Raw genomic sequence first — 26049 nt, 5'->3', positions numbered from 1 at the left:
AAAGGCACCAATGGGAGCTGCTGGAGCCGCGGAGCGGGGCTTGCGGGCACCAGCAGCATGCAGAGCCCCTCCCTCCCCTCGAGGGACCTGCCAAGGAGCAAGGTGAGTCACAGCGGGTGCTTACCTGGAGTGGCTCCCGGGAAGCATCCAGCAGGCAGGTCCCTCTGGCTCCTAGGGTTGTGGGTCAGGTCGGGTCGAGGAGGGAAGGCGGGGCGGGGGCGGGGGTGGGGGAAGAAAGCGGCGCGGTGGAGCTGCGGCCGATCGCGGTCGCGGCTTTTTTTTTTTTTTTTCCTTTTCCCCCTCTCCTGCCGCTTGGGGTGGCAAAACCATGGAGCTGGCCCTGCTGCTGCCAGCGCCTGCAAGCCCCGCCCCCGCAGCACGCGGGGGAGACCTCCTCGCCTGCCTGGGGCTGCACTGCAGGCTCCTGCCGGGGGGCGCGCGCGCCGGGAGCTGCCCCAGGGAGGTGAGCCAGCGGCGCTGGTGGCAGCTTGCAGACGGTTCTAGCCAGATGGTCCCGATATCGGGACAAAGTGCGTCCCCACTGATGTAAGGTCGGGACGCAGGACAAGTCCCCTAAAATCGGGACTGTCCCGATAATATCGGGACATCTGGTCACCCTAAATCCCTCTTTGTTTGATTCAAGGAGTTTGAATCAAGGTATCTTTCCCAAGGACTAGGGGAAGGGAAGGGGGATAGGGAATCCCTCTTTGTATTACGATTCAAGGAGTTTGGATCTGTGTTCCCCAGGGAAAGTTTGGGGGAACAGGGAGTGTGCCACACACTAAAAACCTGGCTGGTGGCAGCAAGAACCAGATCTAAACTAGGATTTAAGTTTAGAGGAGCCCATGCAGGTCCCCATCTTGTGGACGCTAAAGTTCAAAGTGGGGAATAAACCTATTGCAAGGCCACTTCCGCCTTAATTGAATTGGCCTCTTTAGCGCTGACCCCCAATTTGGTAAGGCAACTCCCAGCTTTTCATGTGCTGTAATATTTATACTGCTTACTGTATTTTTCACTCCATGCATCTGAGAAGTAGGTTTTAGCCCACAAAAGCTTATGCCCAAATACAGTTGTTAGTCTCTAAGGTGCCACAAGGACTCCTTGTTGCTTTTGCTGATACAGACTAACATGGCCACCACTCTGAAACCATAAAGACTGACATACAGGGGGGTGCTTCCTTCTAAAATCTCTCTGCAACTAACAGAAACAAGGCATGTTATTAAAATGAGAGCCTGACTCAATACTTTAAATTTCAAATGTTTTAACTGTTTGTCCTTCTTTTCTGTATCTGTAATAAAAGGTTGAAGGGATGTTTCATGGTGTGTTTGCCATGGGACTCAGCAGGCTGAGGTCTCTGAAAACCAAACCCCAAACCTTGTTTAAAAGTGCTTAATATTAGAAAGTGACAGGGTCATGTTAACACCTTTGGTTCTTTGGGCCCATTGATTCCATCCACATTAATACAACATATAATATAACAGACCATCATAAGCTCTATGGGGCCTTGACTCAGATGGCTGGTGCAGTTCTCTCTTTTCAGAGCTGCTGTTTCAGGCTGTCTGCAGACTCAGGCAGTCATTGCCTGTTCCCATTTTCAAAGTTATCTCTGCAACCATAAAGCTAGAAACTTAGGCTGAGGTTTCACAGCCACCTAGGGGATGGTATGATGACGCTGCCTACAGTGCCATGTGCCCCATCTGTGACTGTAGCAAACATCTCCAATGGCCAGAGATGGGACATTAGATTGGGAGAGCTCTGAGTTGCTACAGAGAATTCTTTCCCAGGTGTCTGATTGGTGGGTCTTGCTGACATGCTCGGAGTCGAAGTGATCACCATTTTGGGGGTCAGGAAGGAATGATAGGACAGATTGGCAGAGACCCTGGTTGGTTGGTTGGTTGGTTGGTTGGTTGGGTTTTTTTGGGGGTTTTTTTTTGTCTTCCTCTGCACATTGGGGCACGGGTCACTTTCTGATTTAAACTAAAGTAAATAGTGGATTCTCTATTGTTTAAAGTCTTTAAGTCATGACTTGAGAACTTCAGTAACTCAGCCAGAGGCTAGGGGTCTATGACAGGAGTGGGTGGGTGAGGTTCTGTGACCTGCAATGTGCAGGAAGTCAGACTAGATGATTATGATGACCCCTTCTGCCCTTGAAATCTATATGAATTGGGTGCCCAATTCCCATTAATTTCAAATGGGAACTGGGCATCTAAATGTTTTATGCTGTTTTGAAAATCCCCCTTGTGATTTCTGAAGATGCAGATGGAGATTCTGGAGCCCAATATCTGCAGCAAGAGGTGAATTCTGCAGCCTAAGAATTGAGGGATACGCTGGGCCCAGCTGTAATAAGGAAACTAATGTTTATTTAACACTCACCTGCCCAGGCTTCCTGCCACACTAGAGACAAACCCCTACAAAGTACTGGTTGTGAGGAGTGTGACAAGGGCAGGCAGCTGGACAGAAGCTCAGCAGCAGCCCAAGATCAGCAGAGAAAACCCTCTCCACAGTGTCAGTTTCCTTCATAAGTTTCCTGGTACAAGTAAAATAAAACAATTTAGCAGAGTCTGTGGCCACGTTCACTTCATGCACAGACTGAGACCCCAAGGGCAGGGCCCCCTCTAGAGATCTGAATCAGTCACTCTGTGTCCAGTGGATGTTTCACCTCTGTGCTGAGATGCCAAACAGCATCTGCATCAGTGCAGATTGTGATGGTGGATGAGGTGATGTGGGCTCCAGTTCCCTATGAAATAAACAAAGATCCAACAGCTCACTTCACCCAAATCACCAGACATTGTCCTTGTATCATTGTCCTGTGCTATTACTGACCAACTGTACCAGTGTCCCAGCAGTGAAAATAACCGAACACCACTGGCCATCACGTACAGCTCCCAGCTAAAACCTCTCCAGTGTATCATCATTGATCTACAACCTATCCTGCAAAATGATCCCTCACTCTCACAGACCTTGGGAGGCAGGCCAGTCCTCTCTTACAGACAGCTCCCCAACCTGAAGCAAATACTCACCAGCAACTACACACCACACCACAGAAACACTAACCCAGGAACCAATCCCTGTAACAAACTTTGTTGCCTACTCTGTCCCCATATCAAGTCTAGCAACACCATCAGAGAACCTAACCACATGAGCCACACCATCAGGGACTCATTTACCTGCACATCTACTAATGTGATATATTCCATCATGTGCCAGCAATGCCCCTCTGCCATGTACATTGGCCAAACCGGACAGTCTCTACGTAAAAGAATAAGTGGACACAAATTGAACATCAGGAATGGTAACATACAAAAACCAGTAGGAGAACATTTCAGTCTCCCTGGACATTCTATAACAGATTTAAAAATAACCAAACTTGAACAAAAAAAACCTTTGAAAAACAGACTTCAAAGAGAAACTGCAGAACTAAAATTCATTTGCAAATTTAACACCATTAATTTGGGCTTGAATAGCGACTGTGAGTGGCTGGCTCACTACAAAAGCAACTTTCCGCTCTTGGTATTGACACCTCCACATCAATTATTGGGAGTGGACGACATCCATCCTGACTGAATTGGTCCTGTCAACACTGGTTCTCCACTTGTGAGGTAACTCCCTTCTCTTCATGTGTCAGTATAGTAATGCCTGTATCTGAAATTTTCACTCCACGCATCAGAAAAAGTGGAGGTTTTACCCATGGAAGCTTATGCCCAAATAAATCTGTTAGTCTTCAAGGTGCCACCGGACTCTGTGTTTTTTTGCGTGGATACAGACTAACATGGATACCCCCTGATACTTGATTAAATTTATAGTCTTTTGAAGATTCTGCAGCTCATACTAGCGCTATTTGGAGTATAAGGCCTCTGCAGTGTGTATTAGAGAGATTAGAGCTACATTTTTCTCTGAGCAAAGCTTGTACTCCACCACGTCTTCCAGAGAAGTTTACAGCTCCATCAGATACACAAGCAGCCATCTGTTTGGGGTTCAATAGACAAGCATTTAACTCTTCTAAGTTGTGTATTGTCAGAAATGCAACCGACATAGATGGCAAGTTATATGGGCCCGTAGTGCCCATGCTCCACCAATACTCCTGAAGGTGGGCCCAGATCCATCAATGTTTGGGCCCCAAGCTCCAGGCTTTGGGGGTCCCCGTGCCATGGGTCAGCAACGTGGGGTGCTCTCACCTCGGGGGCAGCTCCCCCACCTCCCTACAAGCAGCTCCCCCGCCCCCCGTCCGGAGTCACTGTGTGATGAGGAGAGGCCCGAGCGCTGACCCGACTCACAGCCCATTGGCCGGGGACCCCGGCCAATGGGATCTGCAGGGCTGATGCCAGAGCTGCCTGGCCATGCCTCCATAGCGGGGAGTGGGAGGCACCAGCTCTCAGCCCCGGGCAGAGAGACAGCAACAGGAGTCTGTCACTGTCAGACAGACACAGCCGATGAGCCAGGAGTGTTGTGGGGACAGATGGAGCCGTGGGCGGGGGAAAAGAGCAGCGATGGGCACCCTGGGGATGGCATAAAATATACAGGACAGGGGGGGCTTCCTGAGGGGGCTATAGCAACACCCCCTCCACAGAGCAGACCCGGGCTGTGGCTGGCTCCGTCCTTCACTCCCCCCCACACACACCCCACAGAGACCCACACAACCCTCTGCCTCCCCAAAAGACCCCCAATGATCCCTGTGTCCCTGTCACCCCTCTCCAGAGAGCCTCCCTTTGTGCCAAACAACTCCCCTCCCCAACTCCAGAGCTCCCTACAATCTCCCCCTTTGCCTTCCCCGCCCAGCCCAGCCCAGCCCATTGGCCGGGAGGCTCCCAATCTATTGGCCAGCATGGCCAGTGGGAGCTGCACCTGTGGCGGTGCCTGCTTGCAGATGCAGACGTGCCTGGCTGTGCCTCCACAGTACTGGGATTGGGAGCCACAGGTGACCAAGCCCCGGTCATCATCATCACAGGCCCAGCAATTCTCTGGGTATTTCTAACTCCTGTAAAAAGCCACAAGCAGAATCTTAACCCTAGTAAGGGCCAGGTGAAGGGCAATGGCTTCAGCAGATGTTACTGAGCATGCTCAGTTTGTGTGAGACTGCTGAGTACACCCTAAGTAGCAAATTCCTATGTAGAGCAGTTTCCTACACTACACTCGTTTATCCGTGAGAATCCCTTCAGTGAGGCTCATTGGTGCTAACAGCCCATCTGAAGGGACCTCAGTGCCGTGTGTCCGGAGATCTCAGACCGAGCCGTGGAGCTGGGGATCTGGAGCCCGGAGCTCCCCTCCCTGCTCAATCCCAGAAAGAAGCTTTGAAACAGAAAGTCTGGAAGGTTCCACAAAATTCTACAAAGTTCTAGAACATCCTCGGAGGTTAGTGACAAATGAGCCACAGAAGGAAAACCTGAAACATTTCACTTCAAACATTCGATTTTTCCTTTTATCGCTAACAACAAACACAGCCCCTGAGCCCAGCGCCCCCCAGCCTGGCACCCAGGCAGTTGCCTCGGTTACGTGCCCCTAAATCCAGCCCTGGTCCCCATGTCACTTACCGAGGCGGCAGCACCATTTCCGCACATGGGTCATGGAGCTGGAGGGTTTGAGACCCGACCCATCAGCGTTACTTGTGTGACATTTGTAGCTGAATTGACGAGGCCGAGCCCCCCTGCCTGGGCCTTCCACACGCTTCAAACTGAAAGTACAGAAGTAAGGGGGAAGTGAAAGTAACGGTCCTGTCCCGGGCTGGTTGGGGCGGAGCAAATTCCTGTGAAAGTACCAGCCCCCGCAGGGCCCGGAGCTGGTGGGGAGGGGCCTGGTAGGGGCAGTTTGCTGGGTGAGCCAGTGTAGGGGGGGGGCAGTGCCCCCCCCCAAGCTGCTGTTCCTGCCCCCCAGGTATCGCTGGGTTCTCAGTAATTCCCCCGCCCAGCACCGCCCGCCACAGCCCTGCCCAGCTGGGGAGATAAAGCAGCAGCAGCAAAAAACACCAGCCAGTTCCCACCCCCCCCTCATGCCACCGCCCTGGGTGGAGACAAAATGAGGAAGGTGGGGGGGGGATGCTGCTGGGAAAGGGAAGCTGAACTCCGGAGTGACTGAGTGGGAAATGGGGGGCTGGTGGGAAGCAACAGCTGATCAATGGGGGGGGGGGATCAGAACAGACTGAATGTGATTCAGGCACTGCCCGGCTGTAGCTGGCTCGCATTAAGGTACATGGGCTGCTCCCCACAGCACTCGGCTCTGCACCAGGGTTCAACAGGTTCCGACTCCCCCTCGTCTTTTCTGTCCCATGTTCTCTAGCTGGGTTTCTCTCCTGTGCAGATCCCGTCACACTCGCCCAGCCCAGGGGCTGCTCCAATCGGGGGAACAGGCTCCCAGCAGCTGTTGTTCCCTGCCCTAGAACAGTGACCGGAATTGTCACCTCTCTCTGCAGCCAGCCCCTCTGGGAAGAAAGAGAGAAAAGCCCATCACTGGCATGGGTCAGTGACCACAGGGCTAGAAGTTATAGCTCTGTCAGATGATGCGATAGGGACCATGGTGGGGACTAAGTACAAGGAGCCAGCTTCTCATAGGCATTTCAGCACCTAAAGATTCAGAGAACCTCCCAGCAGCATCCCTAAACCAGGAATCCCATCACAGCTGGCTGGAGATTGTTCTCTCAAGGGAAATCCCAGATTCTCTTTTCCAGCTCCGAGGACGCGGGTGCTGGACACAGAGACGTCCCCTCCTTGTCCCTGCAGAGACACGAGTGTGTTTATTCCTCTCCCTCCTCGGCCCTAAGTTCCCATCCAAAAGCCAGAAAGGGGAGCAGGTGGTAGCTGGGGCCACAGGCAGAGCTAACAGGGCCCTGACCTCTGCTGCCCAGGGAATTTAGCACCTGCACAATCTGCCAGGGCCCAGCCTGGGGACTGGGGACCTCTCTCCATCCAGCTCGGGCAGTGCCAACCCCAGCTCCCCTCACACCTGGCCAGGCCAATGTGCCTCACCAGGACCTGGAGGGACTGAGAGAGGGGTCCATTCTCCAGGCCCAACTGCTCCTCAGCTTCTCCTCTCAGCTCCAAGGGGCCTGGTCACTCCCCATGGGGTGGGGGCTTCTGGGACGTGGACACTGCCCCACTAGGGCCTGGGCTGGGACATTCAGTCCTTTCCCCACAGGTCCCCAAACCCCCCTCACACAGGACAGACTTTGGGCCATGACAGAGCTGGGGCCAAGTTGACAGGCCCCCAGCCCCATTAATGATCCCCTGAGCAAGCCCAACCCCAGGGAGGGGTTTCCAGCCCAGTGCTGTGGGGCAATCCCCTCCCCAGGGTGGGTCACCCAGCCACAGTGGCTGCAGCCCCTGGCAATGGGGACAGAGGGGGGGGGGGCTGGATCCAGAGGGTGAGACTGTCCCACGGTCAGGGCACTGGGGGCTGGGTTTGTAGCCTGATCTCTGAGCCTCTTCCCAGCACAATGGGGCATGAGGGAGCCCAGATGTACCTGCTCATGGTGCTTCTGACACCCTAGAGGGGAAGGAGAAACGGAGCAGAGTCAGTGCCCATGGTGCAGCCCGGCCCCCTGTCCCAGATGGGTCACTCAGCTCTCCCAGCCCCAGCGGCTGCTCCCCCGGGGGGTGGAGGTACTAAAGGGCTGTGCTGGGGGAGCAAAGCCCCTTTCACACCAAAGGCAGAGACAGCACAGCTGCTTCTGGCACCTGGAACCCACCAGCTCTGTCTGCTGTTGGCTTGTGCGCTGCAAGGGGGGCTGCAGAGCTTAGTTCTCCTGAGGGGTGGGGGACAGGGTCCTGCCATGGTGGAAGAGATAAAGCAGCCCCCTCCCTAGCCAGCTTCGGCAGAGGATTGCAGAGAACGGCCCTGGGGCTGGGTGTCTCGGGCCGCCTGGGTGCTGGAGTCTGCAGGCTTGTCATGGACCCCTCCAGCATATCAGGGCTGTGGCTGTTTCTTTAAGAGAAAACGCCAGTCTGGTCACATGACCGCCTGTGTGACTTTACTTTCGCTTTCCATCTCGGCTAATGCTGCAAGAGGAGAGCCCCGGTCTCTGTTTGCAATATAAATATTTCTTTTCCAAAGGGCGAGGAAAAGCTGAGAGCTGCAGCTATGTGGTAGCCAGGGAATTAGCCCTGCAATGGGATAAACTGAAACAGTCACAATGTAAATCATCGCGACAAAACGCGTGGAGTTTGATCACACCCTGAGATTGGTCCTTCTGAGCAGTTTTACAATGAGGTAGGTTAATTTTGCTTCAAAATGTCTCCTTGCGTCCCCTTATCTATACCGCTTATTGCTTCGCCAGATTGTAAATGACACATTCAATAATCCTGTGTCATTTGTTTTACTCGTTATGGAAACACTACAAGTACATTCCCAATGATTTACATTCCAGTGCTTGTCAGATTATCCTAGCAGAGTAATTTGAGATTTGTGCGGCATGTTGAATTAGTCGTTTGTTTCTCTTGCGGGAATGTTTCATTCAAGAACACTGGGCCCGATGTTGTTCTCAGTGAGGTCCCAGGGAGATTTGTAACAAATAATTTCCTGTATCGAGAATACTGGGCGAGATTTACTGTGCCACTCCCGGCCGTTCTGTCCTTCTGCCTGTTAACGTTACAGTTTTCTACCTGTGACTGTGGGGCTGAATCCTTTTTGTTTCTGATACTTTCAAGGGAAAAAAGGAAAATTTCCACAATCAGTCAAAACAGAAAATTGCATCCTGTTCTCCTTCTGAAATGAGGGGGAATTAAGCATGTGCCTAAAGCAGATCATGAGCTCAAGTGCACTGCTGATTAGGGATTTCATGACATAATTTAAAAAAAGGCATATTTATACATTGGTTGACAGGTCATCTCCTACTGTGTGAACAGTCACTGGAGGGGAGATTTCCTGAGGAAATCTCTAGGACTAAAGGTAGTAAATTAATTTTAAAACACATTTACAACAATAATTCACTTTTGTTTTGTTTAATATTTTATAGACTTTCATTTTTAATCAAATATTTTTGAAGCAAAATTTTCTTTTTTTCAATCATTCTTCTTTTAGCAAGAATAGGGGAGAGGTCAATAAAATGTTTTGATTCGATTTGATTAGAATTCCTATTTTGAATCAATTTGAAATATATATTCTCATTTAGCATCATTTCATTGAAAAATTAGAAACATTCCAATAATAGGAAAATTCATTCTTAATTTTTTTTCTAAGTCATTTTCTAATGAAAAAATCATTTTGTTTAAACATTTTTGAACTGCAGCCACTGGGAGCTGCGGGCAGCCATGTAAATGTAAACAAACTGTGTGGCAGCCCCTCCAGTGGATTCCCCTGATGGGCCATGTGTAGTACACATGTTGCCCTCCATTGGTCTCACCTGTTCTTAAAAATCTCCAGTGATGGAGATTCCACAACCTCCCTCGGCAATTTATTCCAGTGCTTAACCACCCTGGCAGTTAGGAACTTTTTCCCAACATCCCACCTAAACAGTCCTTGCTGCAATTTAAGCCCATTGCTTTTTGGACAATTCTTCTCCCTTCTCCTTGTAACAACCTTTTATGTACTTGAAAACTGTTATCATATCCCCTCTCAGGCTTCTTTTTTCCAGACTAAACAAACCCAATTTTTACAATCTTCCTCATAGGTCATGTTTTCTAGACCTTTAATCATTTTTGTTGCTCTTTTCTGGACTTTCTCCTGTTTGTTCACATCCTTCCTGAAAGGTGGCACCCAAAACTGAACACAATACTCCAGTTGAGGCCTAATCAGCGTGGAGTAGAGCAGAAGAATTACTTTTGTCTTGCTTACAACACTCCTGCTAATATGTTCCAGAATCAGGGCCGACTCTAGACGCCCAGCACGCCAAGCGCACGCGTGGGGTGGCATTTTGCCGGCAGGGCGGCAGGCGGCTCGGGCGGACCTTCCGCAGTCATGCCTGTGGGAGGTCCACTGGAGCCGCGGGACAGCGGACCTCCCGCAGGCATGACTGCGGAGGGTCTGCTGGTCCCACGGCTCCGGTGGACCTGCCGCAGGCATGACTGCGGAGGGTCCGCTGGTCCCACGGCTCCGGTGGACCTGCCGCAGGTATGCCTGTGGAAGCTCCACCGGAGCTGCACGACCAGCGGCCCCTCCGCAGGCACGTCTGCAAGAGGTCCCCCGGTCCCGCGGCTAAATTCTTAGAGCCACCGCTGTCCAGAATGATGTTTGCTTTTTTTGGAATGGTGTTACACTGTTGACTCATGTTTAGTTTGTGATCCACAATGACCCCCAGATCCCTTTCCATAGTACTTCTTCCTAAGCAGTCACATTTCCCATTTTGTATGTGTGCAACTGATTGTTCCTTCCTAAATGGAGCGCTTTGCATTTGTCATTACTGAATTTCATCCTATTTATTTCAGACCATTTCTCCAGTTTGACCAGATCATATTGAATTTTAATCCTATCCTCCAAAGCACTTGCAACCCCTCCCAGCTTGGTATCACCCACAAACTTTATAAGCATACGCTCTATGCCATTATCTAAATCATTGATGAAGATATTGAACAGACCCAGACCCAGACCAGATTCCTGTGGGACCCCACTCGTTAAGCCCTTCCAGCATGACTGAACCAGTGATAACTACTCTCTGGGAATGGTTTCCTTACCAGTTTTGCACCCACCTTATAGTAGCTCCATCTAGGTTGCATTTCCCTAGTTTGTTTATGAGAAGGTCATGCGAGATGGTATCAAAAGCTTTACTAAAGTCAATATATACCACAGTCGACCACTTCCCTCCGATCCACAAGGCCGGTTACTCTGTCAAAGAAAGCTATCAGGTTGGTTTGACATGATTTGTTTTTGTCAAATCCATGCTGACTGTTACTTATCACCTTGTTATCTTCTAGATGTTTGCAAACTGATTGCTTAATTATTTGCTCCATTATCTTTCCTGGTACAGAAGTTAAGCTGACTGGTCTGTAATTCCCCAGGTTGTCCTTATTTCCCTTTTTAAGGATTAGCACTATAGTTCCCCTTTTCCAGTCTTCTGGAATCTCTCCCGTCTTCCATGACTTTTTAGAGCTAATTCTAATGGCTCAGATAGCGCTTCAGTTAACTCCTTGAGTATTCTAGGATGCATTTTTATCAGGTCCTGGTGACTTGAAGACATCCAATTTGTCTAAGTAATTTTTAACTTGTTCTTTCCCTATTTTGCTTCTGTTCCTACCTCATTTTCACTGGCATTCACTATGTTGGACGTCCAGTCTCCACCAACCTTCTTGGTGAAAACCAAAACAAAGAAGTCATTAAGCACCTCTGCCACTTCCACATTTTCTGTAATTGTTTCCACACACCCCCCACCCCCAACTGAGTAATGGGCCTACCCTGTGCTTGGTCTTCCTCTTGCTTCTAATGTATTTGTAGAATGTTTTCTTGTTATCCTTGATGGCTCTAGCTAGTTTGATCTCGTTTTGTGCCTTGGCCTTTCTAATTTTGTCCCTTCATTCTTGTGTTATTTGTTTATATTCATCCTTTGTAATTTGACCTAGTTTCTACTTTTTGTAGGACTCTTTTTTGAGTTTTAGATCATTGAAGATCTCCTGGTTAGGCCAGGGTGGTCTCTTGCCATACTTCCTAACTTTCCTATGCAGTGGGATAGTTTGCTCTTGTGCCCTTAATAATGGCTCTTTGAAAAATTTCCGATTGTCTTCAATTGTTTTTCCCCTTAGACTGGCTTCCCATGGGATCTTACCTACCAGCTCCCTGAGTTTGCTAAAGTTTGCCTTCTTGAAATCCATTGTCTTTATTTTGTTCTCCCTCCTACCGTTCCTTAGAATTATTAACTCTACCATTTCACGATCACTTCCACCCAAGCTCCTTCCACTTTCAAATTCTTAACCAGTTCCTCCCTATTTGTCAAAATCAAATCTAAAACAGCCTCTCCCCTAGTAGCTTTCTCCACCTTCTGAAATAAAAAATTGTCTCCAATACATTTCAAGAACTTGTTGGATAATCTGCTGTGTTCTTTTCCCAACAGATGTCTGGGTAGTTGAAGTCCCCTATCCCCACCAAGTCCTGTACTTTGGATGATTTTGTTGTTTAATAAAAGCCTCATCCACCTCTTCTTCTTCATGGTTAGGTGGTCTGTAGTAGACCCCTACCATGACATGACCCTTGTTTTTTTTACCTCTTATCCTTACCCAGAGACTTTCAACAACTCGGTCTCCTATTTCCATCTCAACCTCAGTCCAAGTGTATACATTTTTAATATATAAAGTAACACCTCCCTTTTTGTCCCTGCTTGTCCTTCCTGAGCAAGCTGTTCCCTTCTATATCAATATTCCAGTCATGTGTAAATAAATAATATAATAATAATAATAGATATATCAATCTCCTAGAACTGGAAGGGACCTTGAAAGATCATTGAGTCCAGCCCCCTGCCTTCACTAGCAGGACCAATTTTTGCCCCAGATCTCTAAGTGTCCCCCTCAAGGATTGAACTTGCAACCCTGGGTTTAGCAGGCCAATACTCAAGCCACTGAGCTATCCCTCCCCCCCTTAGTATTATCCCACTAAGTCTCTGTGATGCCATTTATGTCATAGTTGTGTTTATTTACTTGCATTTCAAGTTCTTCCTGCTTATTCTCCATACTTCTTGCATTAGTATACAGACATCTAAGATATTGACTTGATTCCTCCCCCCCATTAGTTCTGTCTTTTCTGTCCCTTATCCCTCCTATAACAGCCCATGCTCCCCTCAAATACTGACCCTTCTCCCAGGTCTCTATGTTTTTAACTTACCTGTGGGCTTTGGTCACCTGCCCCCTTTGAACCTAGTTTAACCCCCACCCCCTCTCACTAGGTTAGCCAGTCTGTATCCAAATACGCTCTTCCCCTTCCTTGATAGGTGAACCCCATCTCTGTTTAGCAGTCCTTCTTCCTGGAACAGCATCCCATGGTCAAGGTGTCACCAGGAGGGCTTTGACTTCCAACTTTGCAGCCAAGCATTCACCTCCAGGATGCATCTATCTCTGCCTGGGCCCCTACCCTTGACTGAAAGGATCTAAGAGAACAGCACCTACGCTCCCAACTCCTTCAGCCTTATTCCAAGAGCTCTGTCATCACTTCTGATCTGCTGAGAGTCATACCTCGCAGTATCATTAGTGCCCACATGGATGAGTAGCGTGGGGTAGTAGTCAGTAGTAGGCCATATGATCCTTGACAATCCCTCCATAAGGTCTAGGATATGGGCCCCTGGCATGCAGCATACCTTCTGGATGCCATGTCAGAGAGACAGATAGGTGCCTTCATTTCCCTCAGAAAAGAGTCACCAACCACATTTCCTCTTGTGAGTGGTAGCTACGATTCTCCCAGCTTTAGGGGTACATGGCTTCTCCTCCTCCACCTTTGGGGTGATTCCTCATCGCTTGTTGCCAGGGCAGCATATTGGTTTTCTATCTCCATGATGTGTGGGTTGGGAGTAGGGGTGGAGCACAGCCTGCTGCCAGAAGTAACCAGCAGCCAGTGTCCTCACAGTATCAGATCCATAGCCTCCTCCCCCGGTGGTGTGACAGCAGTCCTCTGTAGCTGGGTAGCTTCCTCAGCCTTGGATGTCTCCATATGAATACTCTTGAGGAATTCCTCCTGTGCATGGATGCTCCTCAGCCTAGCCACCTCCACCTGTAGCTCTCCCACCTGCTTCTTGAGAGATTCCACCAGCAGGCACCTTTCACACTGAATGTCCCCCACCCTGCCTGGCTTTCTGTGAGTGGGAAATGCAGGCCACAGTCTCTGCAAATCCACACCAGGATCTGGTTAGAAGCATTCAAAGTTAGGTTCTCTGTCTGGATACAGGCGCAGGTGGAGGAGACAAGAGCAGCACTGGCAATGTGGCCCTTCCTTACCATAGCAATTATATTACATCGCTCTTCCAGAAACTCCCTCTCAAACTCCCCTGTTCACTAGCTCCCCATGGTCACTTTAGCCTCTGGCTTTTAAGGGCTTCTCTCCTAGGTCAGCCCTACCCCCTCGTTAATCACACAGGGAGAGGTTGATCACAGGGTTGATTGAGGATGATCGAGAATGATCCAGGGAACGAAGGTTCAGACAATCCCCAGACACACAATCCTGACTGACCCAGTAACCTGTGAAAAAGGAAAACTCAAACAGCCAAACAAACTTACTCACCCCAAAGTTAGTACTTACACCTTGTTCATTCAGTAGCAGGATTTCCTTCTCCCCCTCTCAAAATCCCCTGTTTGCAGTTCCCTCTTTGCTAGCTCCTCTTGGTTGCTTAGCCTCTGGCTTTTAAGGCCTTCTCCCCTAGGTCAATCCTACTCCCTCCTTAATCACAAGATGGGCTGGTGAGTTATTAGTAAGGAGGAAGGTGTGAATGGCAGCCATCAGCTGGTTCTTTATCTATAGACAATTGGAGACCTGATTAAAACTGGTGGCTCTTGTAAACAGTGCCAGCGGCCCATGTATGCCCCATTTCTCCTGTCTGGTTTTCTGATTTTTTCCTAAAATTAAAAGGGTTCTGCCCACTGGTGTCTAGAATGTTCCATGAAATGCTGGAATTCATCAGTTGCATTATTCAGAAGTTATTGTGTGACACAGAAATGCAATTAAGTTGCGTAAAAGGCCTTCTTTTGCTTGGCCAATAATGTATCCTGTTCATAAATTTCCATTTTCTCTGTATCCAGGTTGTCTTAAATCATTGCAACTATGTTACATTCAATACACTGTTTGTTTTCTCTCATTTCTCCTGTCATCTGGATCAAGTAACAGTGAGATGAAAGTTCTCTCAATCTGCCGCAGCTCCAGAGCCAGATCCCTTCTACCTGATTTTGTCATTTTCTTCATTACGTTTTATGTTCACAAGCTGGAATCAGGTAGGAATGTCCATGGCTTCTGCTGCTTCTTACAGGATTGATTGATTTGTTTTGATTCATAAAATGTCCCTGTTTCACTAGCTTATTCAAAAGTGAACAAAAATTAGCACAAATCCCCAAGTGTACCAACACCAGCAAAATATAAATAACAATTGTTATGAGCTGGGTGAAAGTTTGTTATGGGTTGAGTTAAAGTCTCATTCAAACTGATGTGTGACTGCACCTTTCACTTAAGATAGTTGTAAGAGGCAATAAAAGGGGCCACACCTAAAACAAGACGTAATAGAGACTGCCCAGGGACTAGCCCCATCGGTGTGAAAGGACATGGGCAGGGAGGAATCCTCTGGGTATTGTGACCAGTTGGGGGTGTGAGAGTGAACACACAGAACTGACAAGAAGAGAGAGCGAGGCGGAGATAAACAAGCAAGGAAGCCAAGCAGGAGTCTGTGAGCACAGTGGGACCCTGAGGAAAAGCTAGAAAGAGAGAACTTCTCGGTCTGTTGGTTAGGGAGGGTACTACAGGAGGTGAGGGCCGCTTTGCCGCCCGCTGCTCGGGCCTACCTCAACTGGGTCCTGCACGAGGGCACGCCCCGCCCACCTTCCACCCCGAGCCCTCCGGACCTTTTCATCAGGCCCCTGCCCTGTGGACCCAACTGCCCCCACCCCGCCCCTTCTCCAAAAGCCAGCTGCACAATCTGCAGCTGGTCCGCTTCCAAACTGCACCAAGGAAACATCTCTACGTGCTTGTGCTCCACACCCTTCACTTCCTCACCCTTGTGTCCCGCCCTGACACCAAGTGGCGGGACCTCCTGCCACCTCTGGAGGGTGAGGAGCCCCGGTGGGCCAGCCTCTACTCTACCCTGGTCCCGAGGCCCGTCGGGGATATCAGTTGGCAGCTCCTTCATGGGGCTGTGAGCATGGGCATGTATTTGGCGCAGTTTACCCCTGTCCCAGACACCTGCCCCTTCTGCGGCATGAGGGAGACTCTGGTGCACATTTACTTAGAGTGCGCCAGGTTGCAGCCCCTAAACCGGCTCCTCACGAATATACTGTTGCGTTTCTGGCTGCACTTTCCCCCTCACCTCCTTCTCCACGCACTCCCTATCCGTGGCCCCACGAAGTCACGGGACCTCCTGGTCACCCTCCTCCTCACCCTGGCTAAAATGGCCATCTACACAACCAGAGAGAGGAGGTTGGCCAATGGAGACTCCTGTGACTGTGGGGCTTGTTTCCAGTCCTTAGTCCGTTCACGTCTCCGGGCGGAGTTCCTCTGGGCAGCGTCCACTGGCTCCCTTGACACCTTCGAGGAGCAGTGGGCGCTGTCCGGGACTCTCTGCTCGGTGTCCCCGTCAGGCTCCCTCCTTTTGACCCTCTGACCGCACTCCTGTCCCTGTTCTTTTATTAGTTGTCGCCCGAAATCAGTTGGGTTTTGAGGTCTTGTAGATCCTCCCCTTAGGCTGGGAGGGGGATGTCCTTTAGCAGTGGGCGGGCTTCTGCCCTCCCTCTTCCCGGAACCCAATAGGTACACTATGCAAGTTAATTCTGTCAGGAGCTGCTTGTAAGGGTAATGGCAAAACATATTTCAGCTTCCATTTAAACTAATATAAATTACGGATATACAAATTATGGTTATCCAAATGCATTGTTTGTTGTAATATTCATGTATAAATTCGGGACATATCCCAGTCAATAACAGAGCACTGCAATAGATGCACAGAAAATGTAATATATTTTATCTTTTCTGTACCCTGGTACATTTTACAGCCCGGTTCACCGTGATTGGACCTGATCATCCTATCACTGCCATCATGGGGGAGGACATTATTTTACCCTGTCACCTGTCCCCCAAGATGAGCGCTGAGAACATGGAAGTGAGATGGTTCCGATCTGAGTTCACTTCATTTGTGCACCTCTATCAGCATGGAAAGGATGAGTATGGGCAGCAGATGCCAGAATATCATGGAAGGACAGAGCTTTTGAAAGCTGGCATCGTGGATGGGAATGTTGCCTTGGGAATTGTCAATATCAGACTTTCTGATGAGGGACAGTACCGCTGTTTTGTTCAAGATGGTGTCTTTCATGAAGAAGCTGTATTGGAATTGAAGGTAGCAGGTCAGTAACATGTGTCTGTTGTCTCTTTTTAGATGGCTCTTAGACCCAGACCCAAAAAGCACCTAATGCCGAACTTCAGTCCAAAATGTAGGTGCCTCTGAGATCCTCAAAATAGTCATTAAATTAAACAGTCATTAGGCCAGAGAGAGAGAGAGAGAGAGACTCTGTAGTCCAGTGGTTAAGGTACCCACCTGGTAGGCGGGAGACCCAAGGGCCAGTCCTCCTCCTAATTAATCTTTGATTATTTATCCAATCTGGACAAACAGCCATTGGAGGAGGGGGGCTGGACTGGGGTTTTCCCACCTCCCATGGGTGTACCTAACCACTGGACTGCAGTCTCTTTCTCCCTCTGGCCCAATGACTATTTCAATATTTATAAAGAGTAGAAAAGTTATTGGGTCAGAGAGAGAGGGGCAAGATTTTTCTAGGTCATGATCCTTAACTTTAATTGAAAATGTTTTAGTATGAACAGATAAACAGTTCATGTTGTTGGATTGAGATTCACTTACTCAGCAGGTGGGGCTAACAAATCTTTACGGCAAAATACTCAGCAAGTAGCGATCAGTTATTCACAGGCGGGAAGCTCGTTGGGATGATCTCATCAGTCACCTCCAACAATGGACAATACAGCTTTAACCTCCCTTTATTAACCAAGCTTGTTTATAACTTTTTGTTATATTATAAGCATGTATTAGTCTGATAAATGGGCGGCGGGGGGGGGGGGAGTAGCTTCCTTTTATGGACACCCAGACAGTAGCTATAAAATCCCTTCCTGAGTTCTGCTTATGCTGTTAAACGTTATCAGAACAAATTCTGAAAATCTACAGCAGGCTTCTGTCAGGCCTAAAGATGACTTTGCTCCCAAAACATGCCACTCTTTGCTGCAGGTATCAGTTGATCTACAATTGGTGTCGGCTGGGACAGTAGTGAAAAGAGCACTTACCTCACCTCAATTGCATTAAAAACAAAATAATCTTTGTTTAGTGACTGTTAACATTTGCATCAAGACACACTGCACCAGCTCTTGTACCTGTGGTTATAAAAAGTGCTCTAGCTGAATCACAGCTTTTGGACTTGAAAAACAATTAGAACACAAGAATGGCCAGACTGGGTCAGACCAGAGGTCCATCTAGCCCAGTATCCTGTCTTCTGACAGTGGCCAATGCCAGGTGCCCCAGAGGGAATGAACAGAACCGGTAATCATCAAGGGATCTATCCCCTGTTGCCCATTCCTAGCTTCTGGCAAACAGAATTAATTCATGGAAGCCCTATGGTCTGTGTTAGATAGAACATCAGACCAGATGATCACAGTGGTCCCGTCTGGCCTTAACATCTATGACTCTCTGAAAGCAAAAGCTTTCAAGTGTAGAAGTCCGGAGTATATGGAGACCCAAACCAGATTAGAACTGAAAGAGGAGTTTTCTTATTCTGCAACAGCTTCACATAGACAGCCAAGAAGCCTCCATCTTGAAAAAATTCTTCACACATGCCCCTGGAGCATGCTCAGTACCATAGGTGCCAACTCTGTGGGTGCTCCAGGTCTTAAAACTTTTACAGATTTTATGCTCCTGGGGGAATAGACTAAGAATGGGAACGGTTAACTAACGGTAGGAACATTAACAATGTTACAATGCAGGCAGGCTGCTACATTTCTGCCTCAGAGAATGAGATCAATTAACTATCAATAGCACCATTAACAATGTGGGGGGAGGTTGTTTTTGTGTTTTTCATCAAGAACAGTGTTTTATTTCAAGCATTGAAACAGTTTTTCAGGAATGCACAGAGCAAACTCTTATTCTGTCATACCTTATCCCTTCTCAAGCAAAAACGGACTGAATTTTGTTTCAGTCCAACCCCTGTTGTCTGCTGTAAAATGAGCATCCAGGCAATTTTAAGGGATAGCACTGGCTAATTGCATTTCCAACCCTGGCAAAACAGCTGATTGGTTCGTTGCAATGAAGGAACATAGACAGGAAGGCTGCTACATTTCTGCCTCGGGACAGAGCCTGCCTCATGCCTAACAACCCAAAGCCTTATCCTCCACACTGGGCAAGCCGCAGTAGCAAGCGAGAGGGGCAGAGTCTCTTTCATTTGTTGGCACTCATGCATGCCCAGCAATCACCCCCTGATGGTGATTAATGTCTCCTATGCAGGCACACATGCCCAGCCCCCCCTCGCCCCTCTGTGGTTATAATGGCACATGACAACTTTAACCAGCTCATCAAAAGATTTGGCACTGGGCTTTTCCAGGGCCACCAAACTACAGGTTTTGCTCCACAAATGCTCAATAAAATGGCGTGTTTCTTTTATCATCCTCTATATCATTTGTGATGAAGTACTGAGAGAGTCTGTCTCTGAGTACTGAATCCGTCCTCCTGGTATATATTATATTCTCTCATTTTTTCCATATGCAGCTATTTTTCTTTACAATAAAAAAAATTTTTCACTTATTCACGCAGTGTGTAGAACTTGCTGCCTGTTGTTTTCATTTTATCTTCATCACCTATGTAGGATTCAGAATCATACAAATGTAGGGCTGGAAGGGGTCTCAAGAAGTCATCGAGTCCAGCCCTCTTACGCTGACACAGGACCAAGTAAATCTAGACTGTCCCTGATGGGTTCTTCTAAAAAACCCCTTCACTGACAGAGATTCCACAGATTCCCTTGGAAGCCTGTTCTGGAGTTTAACTATCCTTGCAATTAGAAAGCTTTTCCTAATATCGAACCTCAATCTCCCTTGCTGCAGATTAAGCCCCATTACTCCTTGTCCTGCCTTCAGTGGACATGGAAACCCAAAAGAGATTAGAACTGGAAAAGGAGATCTTTTGACAACTAAGTGAGCCTCCATCTTGAGAAACTTCTTCACATGCCCCACAACTCCCTGGAGCACCCTTAAGGTGTCTCACAGTAAATCGCTACTTCACATTGGCCACCCGGAGGTAATAAGCATAACAAACTTGCCTCCAACATTACAAAATCAGAAATCAAGGGGAAAATCTCTTGCATTCCTTGCCCCCTTCACATCACCTATAACACGCTCCAACATTCTGTAAGGCTTTCACTTCCATCGCTGAGGGCCCAGTGCTGCAGCACAGCTAAGCAAAGGTTTAACAAGAGCTGAAATCCCGTTGAAGACACGTTTTCCATGGATATCAGCCATAAAGAAAGTGTATTCAATCGTTTTATTGAAAATATAAACTTTTATATGCTGGGCTGTATATTTATCTCATTTAACATGGATTCCTTTTAGCTTCAGGCTCTGCACCTCACATCTCTCTTGAGGGTCACCAGGATGGAGGGATCCGAGTGGTGTGTCAGTCGGCCGGATGGTACCCGGAGCCCGAGGTGCTGTGGAGAAATCTCAAAGGGCAGCCTTTGTCTTCATCAACTAAAACCAAATCTGAAGAGGAACATGGTCTCTTTGAAATAAAAAATTCTATCATTATAACAGAAAATTCAAACAAGAATTTGTCCTGTGCTATAAGGAACACACACCTGAACCAAGAAAAAGAATCAATAACATTTTATATATCAGGTCAGTTACCACCAAAACCACACACTGTAATATCCAAAAGGAAGAAATCACATTGTTCAATAATACAAAAGTTAAAATATTTCCTCACAAAAAGCTACATTAAGATAAAGTTTAGGTTGAGAGCACACTTTAGGATAAAATGCATTCCAGGGATATTGTTATGATCTAAAAACAAGCATTTTAAACCCAGTAGAGTCAGGGTTAAGGTTAAATGTAAAAGAAATCCAAATGTGTTAATGCACGGCAGTGCCCTGTAGTAACACTATATATGTATATTATTGTGATTCAAACAGGATGGTTAGTGTTTGTAGTCCCATATTACATTAAATGGATATTTAAAGTCACATTAGATTTTCGTTTTATACAGTCACCACAGGGCAGTGGTAAGGTGTATTGGGGGCCCTACTGATTGGTTGGACTTTCTGCCTCCTAGTGGACTGGTGGATCAAGGACTAGGCTTCTTGCCCCAGTGAATATGGAGAGGGAGGTGTGATATGCTTTGATCTCTTCAACACAGAGGAAATTTGTTGAGTCTCTGCTCATGGCAGGTCAGAAGCAAGGCAGGGCCACGAAAGTCTGGAGCCCCAGGAACAGTCATTTGAGTGTCACTCACTAGAAGCTCCACATTTTAATGTGGAGTTTGATTTCTCACCCTTCAGCAGACTTCACAAGGACGGGATTTCCATAACAACAGACCCTGTGGGCCTGATCCAAAGCCCATTAAAGACGTCAATAGGATTTGGATCAGTTCCTCTGCCCCCATTTAGCGGGTCAGTTCCTATGCCAGAAATTCCTGTGCTGAAGTGAAGAGTATTTGGATATTTATCTGCTCTCCCTTAATTATTGATTTCCACTCTTAAAGCCTCAGATTTTCTTTTCCTATGAAATTCCCTGGTGTTACAAAAGTTTAAATTTTACTTATGTGTAAGTTTTCTGTTGGGAAATTTAATGATTAACTATTGTTTCTCTTCCTACTTGTTTTAATTATAGTATTAATTTCATACAAAGAAGGAAGCACTTTTCCCTGAATTGGCTCCTGGGTTGGGTGATGGGGTCGGAAGCCCTGGTTACCCAACAAAATTAAGAACTTGTGTAAGGGAAGCAGAATTAAAATATAAACAAACCCACTACTAATTATATATATAAAATTATTCACACACATAGCCGCATGCGCACACACACTGATTTTTCTTTTTTTAAGTATCTGAACAATGTGTTATTCCTTAACCTCATTCTTAGAAATCATGGAGTCATTTTGTCTGAAACTTTTCAAAAAAGGTTCAGCCTGCGGCAGAGAACGAGCATGGAAATTTTCTCCTCAAATGGTAAAGTTTGGCAAAGTAATGAGCAAATGAAAAGAAGGCCTTATAACGGGAAGTGTCGAGCAACTTTAATAACAAGTGATGTGACTAGCTCTGCCTAAAGAGAGAGGGAGGAGGGGATGAGGTGTAGGGTGATAGTACTTTTGATAGTATTTAATACATCATTTGGTACTTCCAAAAGAGTGGGAGCTGAACCTCTCTTTTCTGCCAGTTTTTATATTGCAGGGAGGAAATTTTTCCACACGTATTTCACACAAATCCTGATATGACACATTTTCCTACAATAAAAGTGTACTGTTTGTTATTACTGTTTCGGAACTAATGTGGGCTTTGTGTTTCAGATTCTTTTTTCCCAAGAGTATCTCCCTGGATGGTGGGTTGGAGTGTGACTTTGGTGATTTTATTGGTGTTCATCGGCCTTACTCTTTTTCTGTTCAAATTAAAAGGTAAATCTCCAAAGGGGAAAATACAGTGTAATCAGACTGAGGTTTTCTCCTTAGAAAAGACAGTTTAGACTTTTCTACATGAGAAAATTACACCAGATTAAGTTGTGAATTTAAATTGATTCTTTTAAGTCAGAGCAAGCTCCTGTGTGGACACATATCAGTTTAAGAAGAGCTTACTTCAGTTTAGTTTAAAACTGTTCGTATTCATCTTAAGATAAGCCTAAAACTAGGTTTCCACTAGTTTAACTAGATTTTCAGTGGGGCCTGAGGGAGTTAGGTTCCCAACTCCCATTGGAATTCAATATGCTTTGGCTCTTAACTCCCCTAGGCTCCTATGAAAATCCCTGCCTTATGGAGTTTTTGATTGCCTGTGTGCTTTTTGTGGCCATCTCTGTTCTAGGACAGGTCTAGGCGTGTAAATAATCAAATTACACTTAGAAGGTACCCAGCCTCGGTGTCACTGATTTCTTTTCCACTGGGAACCCAACCTGCAAGTCCCTGGAGAGCTGCAATGGCTTGGTAGACGGACAACATTATTATTACTTGAGGACTCATAATGAAAAGATCCTTTTAAATCTGTAGTCATTGAAAAAGTCTCTAAATAATTGTATTTATGTTTTTCTTTTTTTAGGGAAACATCTCAACATTATCAGTAAGTTCCGTTTTTGCTCCTGGTAGAACCAATGTTATGTTATGAAAGATTTTTGAATGACTGTGACCATGTCAACTTGAAAATCATAAGCAATACAACCAATACCAATTGCATTACTTGTTATGTCAGTAATGAGTGGAAGCCACTACTGCACATGTGTTTTGAGTGAGGCATTTTCTTTCTGTTTATTATTTAGGTAAACTTCAAACAGAGCTAGGTAAGGGCTTTTTTTTGTTTTTAGTTTCTCTATCTGATGCAGCCCTTTCTATGATAATGAATCCTATTGATACTGCATTTGTCTGGCTTAATTCTCATCCCCATCTATGTGTTTGCTTCCAGAGTGGAGGAGATCCCTGGGTGATGCAGGTAATTAAAAATCATATTTAATCAATGGGGGATCCTGCTCCCTTTTGCTGTGCAAATAAACAAGGAGAAAACTATTATATTTCCCAGGTGGAAGAAGGGAGGGTACTGAGGTTCAAAGAAGGATGAGGAATGGACCATCCTCGCATGTCCTCCTTACACATTGCTCCCATAACTCTGGAAACGTCCCTGCTCCGAGTGACTGAGCAGTTATTGTTTCTTAGGATCCCTGCCCTAGTGTCAGGTAGAGAAACAAGAGCACTGACCAGATACACGAGTTCAAACCAAGGAGTCCCTGTGATCAGTGCTCAGCTTGTGCTTCTTTTCTGTTCTCTCCATCCATAGTGATCTCCCCTTTCTGCTCTCTCCGTCAGATCCCAACTTTCTGCTGTTTTTAACCATCTTATCCATGTTCTCCTCCATGCATTCATTTATCTCAAACCCTCCTTCTTTTCTTTCCACCACGAACCTTCTTCTCTTGTAGAAGCCCCTTGCTCATAAATAAAAATCTTTGTTAGAAATGAAATCTAGAGTGATAATTCTCTTTGCTTGGCCCTGATGACTAGCTACAGAATTTTAATTAGGGAATCTATTGAATCATGTCATTATCAACAGATCTCAGATATGTGGCAGGATGGAGCAGGTGCCAGAGTGACATCAACAAGAGACATCCAAGCTCCAGGACTTTAAATACAAGGGAGGGAGGGCACATCAGAGAAAAGATCGTTGTGACCATGTGAATGATGTGAGGGGAAATCTCCTAGGGCTTCCCTGTGATTCCAGGGTCTCTAATGCCCACTCTGGGGATAGATAAGTGCACAAGGGGAAAGATTCTGAGTCTCAGGACTGGGTCAGTAAATCTTTGTTCTGTCACTGACCTGTCTCTGACTGGGGAGTGAAACTCGAGAGTGAATGCTGAGATCTCAGAGCTGCTCCTCATTCAGAGCCAGGTAAATCCTGGAGGAAGGAGATTTCCTGGTTCACTCTCCAGCTGGGACAGATTCTGTTACTGATATGATAAAACACTCCCCAAAGGTGGAGTTGTTCCCCTAATGCTCTGATTCTCTCTCCCCAGCGAATGTGACTCTGGATCCAGACACGGCTCATCCAGAACTTGTCCTGTCTGAGGATCGGAAAAGTGTGAGATGGGGAGACACACGGCAGCGACTGCCCAACAAACCTGAGAGATTTGACACTGATTTCTGTGTGCTGGGCTGTGAGGGATTCACCTCAGGGAGACATTACTGGGAGGTGGAGGTGGGAGTTGGGCAACTCTGGGCCATAGGGGTGGCCAGAGAGTCTGTGAAGAGGAAGGGAGCAATCAGCCGTAGCCCTGAGGAGGGGATCTGGGCTGTGGATCAGAGGCATGGCCAGTACCAGGCTCTCACTGCCTCTGTGACTCCCTTGCTCCTGAGCCGGGCCCCCAGCAGGATCCGGATTTGTCTGGACTGTGAACGGGGGCAGGTGACATTTATCAATGCTGGTGACGAGGCCCCGATCTTCACTTTCCCGCCAGGCTCTCTCCCTGGGGAGAGAATCCGCCCTTGGCTCTGGCTGGGGATGGAAAGCCAGCTCAAACTGTGTCCCTGAGAGATGGGGGATGTATCCCACTGGGGACCCTGAAATCAGCCTGTCTAGTCTCATACACCGCAGTCTCTATGATCTTGGCATCATCCAGTCCACCCAGTCCTATGGCCTCTTAATTCTATGTCCCCTGGAAACTCCTCCCCCGTCCCTCCCTGCAGCACAGAGATTTATAAAATGTCACTGAAGGTGCGACTGTCACTCATTCATTTCATATGTTACTTCCTCAACTTTGTTGCCATTTCAGTGTCATTAAAAAAACTATTCCCCAAAACTGTGGGTCTGTTTTCCATTGGTGTGAGTATTGAAGCTGTTTCTTGGCTCCTTTTCGCTATGATGGATATTCATGGTAAATAAATCATGAAAGATCATTCTGATTTGTCCCTTTATAGTTTTCCAGATGCAATTGTTGGGCTCAGAATCGTGGGATTTGCTTCCCTACTTGGTTGTGTCCCCCCAGCACCAGCAGGGAATACACTGGCATGTCCCTCTGATGACAGCTGAGGTTTTACTGTGACATGTTGCTATCCAGCCTGTGCTCTGTCCCTTGTGCTGTCTGCAGCCATGTCAAGCAGGAATTCCTCAGCTGGGCTCTGTGGAGAGGGGGCTGAACACATGATGTTGACTCTTCTCTTTGTTTCCAGAGGTGTTGAATTTATTTAAAGGTGGCTAAAGAGATATGAACTATGTTGTTCAAATTTCTGCCCATCAGCAATTGTTGTGGTGTCCAGGGCGGTGCTCATGGGATGGGACCTGCTCCAAGAGACAGTCTCCAGGGGTTTGTTTACAGTAGGGTTCAGGTTTCTCTCTCTCATTGTACAGTCTTTGTGTAGACAAGGCAGGTGGTAGTTTCACCTCAGGGTCAGTGATCAAGACGAATTCTGTGGGCTGGGGGTGTTTAGGAGGGTTATCAGTAACCTTGATTTTAGCTAAACTGAGGTGAAAGCATCACTTGCCTCATCTCCACTGGGACTGTATAATGACATCACTGTGTCGTGTTTGCTATTGCTTTGAAAAAAACACCCCTTCTCCTAGGGTGGCCATGAGCTAAAAGATGGAGCCTAAAGGGAGACACCCCACTATCGGGCAGGGCTGTGGCTTTGTTTTCTGTGAATTTCTAATGTAAATGACTGGGGGTGGGATCCATGAAGAGACTTAGGCATTGCAACGCTGAGCATCACCGCACATCATTTTTAGGTACCTAGACCATCACAAG

General features: G+C 47.2%; 1 protein-coding gene across 1 annotated transcript; it reads left to right on the top strand.

Annotated features, from left to right (window-relative positions):
* Positions 1-7950: 7950 nt before the first annotated feature.
* Positions 7951-25105, top strand: LOC120392961 (butyrophilin subfamily 1 member A1-like). Its single transcript, XM_039517615.1, has 9 exons — positions 7951-8196; positions 14710-14819; positions 16584-16931; positions 20182-20466; positions 22130-22234; positions 22866-22886; positions 23083-23103; positions 23226-23252; positions 24325-25105. The coding sequence occupies exons 1-9, from the start codon at positions 8192-8194 to the stop codon at positions 24837-24839; spliced, it is 1437 nt and encodes a 478-aa protein (XP_039373549.1). The 5' UTR covers positions 7951-8191; the 3' UTR covers positions 24840-25105.
* Positions 25106-26049: the final 944 nt, after the last annotated feature.

The sequence above is a fragment of the Mauremys reevesii genome, unplaced genomic scaffold (assembly GCF_016161935.1).
Source record: "Mauremys reevesii isolate NIE-2019 unplaced genomic scaffold, ASM1616193v1 Contig13, whole genome shotgun sequence".
Taxonomy (NCBI): Eukaryota; Metazoa; Chordata; order Testudines; family Geoemydidae; genus Mauremys; species Mauremys reevesii.
Note: the sequence above shows the minus strand (reverse complement) of the source record. Positions and strands in the feature narration are given on the sequence as shown.